General features: G+C 30.8%; 1 protein-coding gene across 1 annotated transcript; it reads left to right on the top strand.

Annotated features, from left to right (window-relative positions):
• Positions 1-2,222: 2,222 nt before the first annotated feature.
• Positions 2,223-3,890, top strand: LOC103827672 (FCS-Like Zinc finger 1). The gene is made up of 2 exons (XM_009103203.3): positions 2,223-3,249; positions 3,385-3,890. The coding sequence occupies exons 1-2, from the start codon at positions 2,909-2,911 to the stop codon at positions 3,575-3,577; spliced, it is 534 nt and encodes a 177-aa protein (XP_009101451.1). The 5' UTR covers positions 2,223-2,908; the 3' UTR covers positions 3,578-3,890.
• The last annotated feature ends 737 nt before the right edge of the window (positions 3,891-4,627 follow it).

The raw sequence follows: 4,627 nt of genomic DNA, 5'->3' as shown, positions 1-4,627 counted from the left end.
TGGAAATGTCCTTAATACTCAAAATGTTAATGATGGTGTGGAATTCAAGTTCGTTTGAAGTGAAAAAAAGTTCGTTTGCAGAGTAACGTACCAAACATTATATCACCAAGTTAAGAAAATGGTATTTATAGAAACACACAAAATATTAAGATAAAAAATTGATTTTGTAGAAGCTTCATTAGTCCAGTGGTTTAACTAAAAATTTATTAATGCTTCTATACCATGAGGTTTGGATTTCGATCCTCAAAAATAACGGAATTATACGAATTAATGGAGAAAATATTTACAAGAGATCTGCAGCATGCCACAAGGAGTAACATCAAGCGTGAATCCCATACGACAAATCAGGTGATGTAGTGAGGAGTGAATCTTCATAAGATAAGTATAATATCAGGTGATGTAGTGAAAAATAAATCTTCATACGATGGGTATAATTATCGGCTGTAAGATCGTTTGTAGTATTTCGTATAGTTTATAATAACATAATTAGTTAGCGTTAAAAAATGAATTGATTTTTGCCGTTTCGATTATGATGAATGTGTGGAGTCAATATTTACAGTAAACATCATCAATGGCGGTTCTATAAATAATTGTTGTCCGGGGAAGAACTGTGAAACACTTTTTAATACTTTTATAAAATTAACTTATCAACTGAGGCATAAAAAATCAGCAGAAAATACACTAATAAAAAAAAAAATTCATGGTGGGCTTCTCCAACTCTCAATGTAGGTTGTTCTGAACATCACATCTGTATCTTTACAGTATATTCAGGAGTTATACCCGCTGGTAGAAAACAAAATTATATACCACAACACGTATAAGAAAAATTGACATTCATAAACCAAACCTCTGTTATATATGTGGTATTTTTTAGATTATATTGTTGAAACTATAAATTCAAGAGAAAATGCAGCATTTGATATTACTACAATTATTTTATACTTATACAACATACTACCATTCTATGCCAACACTTAGAGAGCCTTTCCATTGATATTCATTTGTCATTCTTGACCGATTCCACTATGCTATAATATCGACACAGTATTGTTCCACACAATCCACAGTATAAGAGGTCCAAATTATTGTTTATTTTAAGATCCTTTATTTTGATTTCGTACATATATCAAAATCACAACTAGTCGCACTCACACCAATACCACATTAAGAAAACACCGACCTTACCGCGCCACTACTGTTTGGAGCTCACCAAGCTCCTCAAAGTCTTCTCCAGAATCGTCACCCACCACGGAATTTCATAAAGGAAAACGACAATTTTATTTATTTATTTCTTTCTCCTTTTTAAGAAATAAAATAGTTTTATTAAAAGTTAATTACTAATTTTGTGAAGGAAAAAAACACATTAGTAGTAGTAGTAAAGAAAGCGGTGTCGTCATTACCGTAACGCCTTTAGAAAATAAAGGAGAATCCCCACGCGCGTAGGCTCCACTTCCTCCTCTTCCCCGAATGCCCATGACTTTCTTTAACGCCTCCCAAGTGCTGGTGGGACCTCCGTGATGGAATTTGATTTATTTAGTTTTACACCCTTAATATTACTGTTATTTAAATTATTGTCGCTATTTTGTCCCTTCCTCTTGTTTTGTTTACCTTTACACTATAAAAACCCTTTTCCCTATATCTTAAACCTTTTTCCTCTTGGACAGATGTGATCAGTTGTTCAATTCGGTTGGAAATATGTAAGTTTAGATGTTTATAGTAAACAATCTTAGCTGTTTCACTGATTAGATAAATTATACTAGAGAAATAATCTTAAGTGGTAATTGGGTAAAATTAGAAAAGCATCATAAAATGAATTCATATATGTCATTTATATACTTTCTCTGTTTTAAATTATAAGTTGTTTTGCCCAAAACACATATTAAGATAAATATTGATTTGTGTTTAACACTTACTTAAATAAAGAGAATGATCAATAATAAATCATATTTCAAAATTTACTTTTAAATTTTTGATTAAATATTATTTAGCTAGTTAATTTTTGCATTAAGTTTAGAAAATAGTTTATATAATGAAACAAATATAAAAATAATTTATATTGAAATAGAGAAATAATTGTTTTATCTGTTCTATTTTAATAATGTATTTTCTAATCAAATGATGAAGAAATCGATTTTTTTTTAATGCGGAAAGATTATATTTCACATTATAACCAAATACACAAGATTATACAATTATCAAATACAAAATAAAGACATTGATTTACAAAAATTAAATCAGTGATACAAAATTAATATGTACTACTAGAGCAAATGAGAATTCGGGACATTAAATGGAAGCTTGTTCGACATTATATTTTTATTAAATATTGCAACAATTAAGTTGATGTATTTACAAATTTATCCATCTGAATATTCTATATAATTTAACTTTATAGTAATAATTTGATATTTCATGTGTTATTTCACTGAAAAGTAAAGCTAGTAATACTTTAAATAATGTTGTCTGTAATAATATAACTTGAATTTAAAAAGTAAATGAAGAAAAATATTTTACTTTTTTTTAACTAAGCTCTCTTTGATCAAAGAAAATCTAGCTCTCTCGAAAGTTCCTCGGAAACTTCAGTGACGAATAAATCACGAAGAAATTATTTTCTAACGCCTCAAAAAATAATATTCCATATGTGGCAATAAAAAGTATTTCTAGAAAATAACAAAAGTGGTTTTCAGTTTCTTGTACTTGCAAAAAAAATCAAAGAAAAAGTGTTTTGGTTACTACAAAGCCGATACAGATTCTCTCTCTCAACATTTGCACCTTGTTTCTTTCTCTCTCTCTTAAACCCCTTAAAAACACAAAAGAACTTCTGCTATAAAACCTCACGGACTCACGCTTTCCTCACAAACACTCCACCCACAAACAAAACAAAACAAAACCTCTCTCTCTTTCTCTAATGGAGGTTTCAGCGAGAAAGCCTTATTTCATTGATTTGGGTTCTTCTTTATCGGAGATGGAAGCTGGGTTTTCTGGTAACAGTGGAAACCCACGACACGGCGTCGTTTCAAGACCTTTCTCTTATACGAGGATGAACAGTATCAGCAGGCACACGAACTATTGTTATAACAACTACCCTCAGAGTTGTTATTACAATCAATACTCGGTTTCGTCTCCGAGATCTGTTGTGTCCGGAAGATTCCATGATTTCAGATTCGATCATCAACAGCCTCATTTCTTGGATTCGTGTTTCCTCTGCAAGAAACCACTTGGTGATAACAGAGACATCTACATGTACAGGTATAAGAGCTATACATCAGATCTCATTTCAATTTTTCGACTTTTCATCGAAATAATTAAAACCCAGAAAAAAATGATTTTTTTGAATACCCATTTCTTTCATTAGCTAAAATTAAACGAAATAATTAATTGCAGAGGAGACACACCGTTTTGCAGTGAAGAGTGTAGACAAGAACAGATAGAGAGAGATGAAGCAAAAGAGAAGAAAAAGAATCTGTCCTATTCAGTGAAATCAGCAATGAGGAGAAAAGAACAAAGAAGCTCATCTTCTTCTCCTACTAGATCTCGTGACTATGCTTTTCGCAACGGGACTGTTGCTGCTGCTTGAAATTCTGAATCTGATGATGAGTTTGAAAATTATAATAATTATGTTAAAAAAATGGAAAAAGTGAGATTGTCTCTTTAAGCTTCGAAGCTGGGTTTGGGATTCTCTTTAGATCTTTTCCTTAAAAGATCATTTTACTTCAGCTTGAAGTTTTCAGGAAAAAGAGAAAGCTAAAGGATTCTTCCTTGGCTTCTTTTTTCTTTTGTGGTTTTTGTTTTGACTTTAAAAGTTTTGGGAGTTCATATGAGAAGAGAGAAATTGTAAATGCCTGTGTGAGTTAACGTCCATGGCATGAGTAAATTTTCTTGTTTTTTTCCTGGGTATGAGAAAATACATATATAAAAATTACATGTTGTGAACAAAAAAAAATTTACATATTCAACCATGAAAACTACTATACGAGAAAATTATGATAATTTCTTTATGTTAAGCTTATTAGGCAAATAAAAGCGTTTGATTCTTGTTGCGGCAAGTTTGGTGATTTGCTAAAATAGGTAAATAAAAGGGCTTATTTGTGTAATAGCCTTATTAAAAAAATAAATTAGGTGTATGGCAATGATTTTGACATATTTTAGTGTCAGGCATTTATACCTCAAATTATCCGGTTATGTTCTTTTGTTTAACAGGTATCCAGTTGCAAGTGAAAAAATAGGCGATGTCGCTTTTCCTGTGGCGTATTTACAATCACATTCACGTAACACATTTATTAACCACATACATATACACCAAATATTCTATTTCATATCGCCAAAATAGTATAGGATAATAATTCCACTCACAGACCTAAATTCTAAACATTATCATAACCTCTATAGTAAACCCTAAATCCCAATCACTATACAACTCCTAAATACTAAAGATTATCCCAACACCTAAATACTAAACTTTAAATCCCAATCACTAAATCTAAATCCAAATATAAATTATAACTACATTCACAACCTCTAAATACTAAACATTATCCTAAACTCTAAACTCTAAATACTAAATCCTAAATTCTAATCACTAAATCCTAACCCAAATATAAACCCTAAACCCAAATATCAAAATCTA

This window comes from Brassica rapa, chromosome A06, assembly GCF_000309985.2.
Source record: "Brassica rapa cultivar Chiifu-401-42 chromosome A06, CAAS_Brap_v3.01, whole genome shotgun sequence".
Lineage (NCBI taxonomy): Eukaryota > Viridiplantae > Streptophyta > Magnoliopsida > Brassicales > Brassicaceae > Brassica > Brassica rapa.
This window is presented reverse-complemented; position numbering and strand designations above follow the sequence as displayed.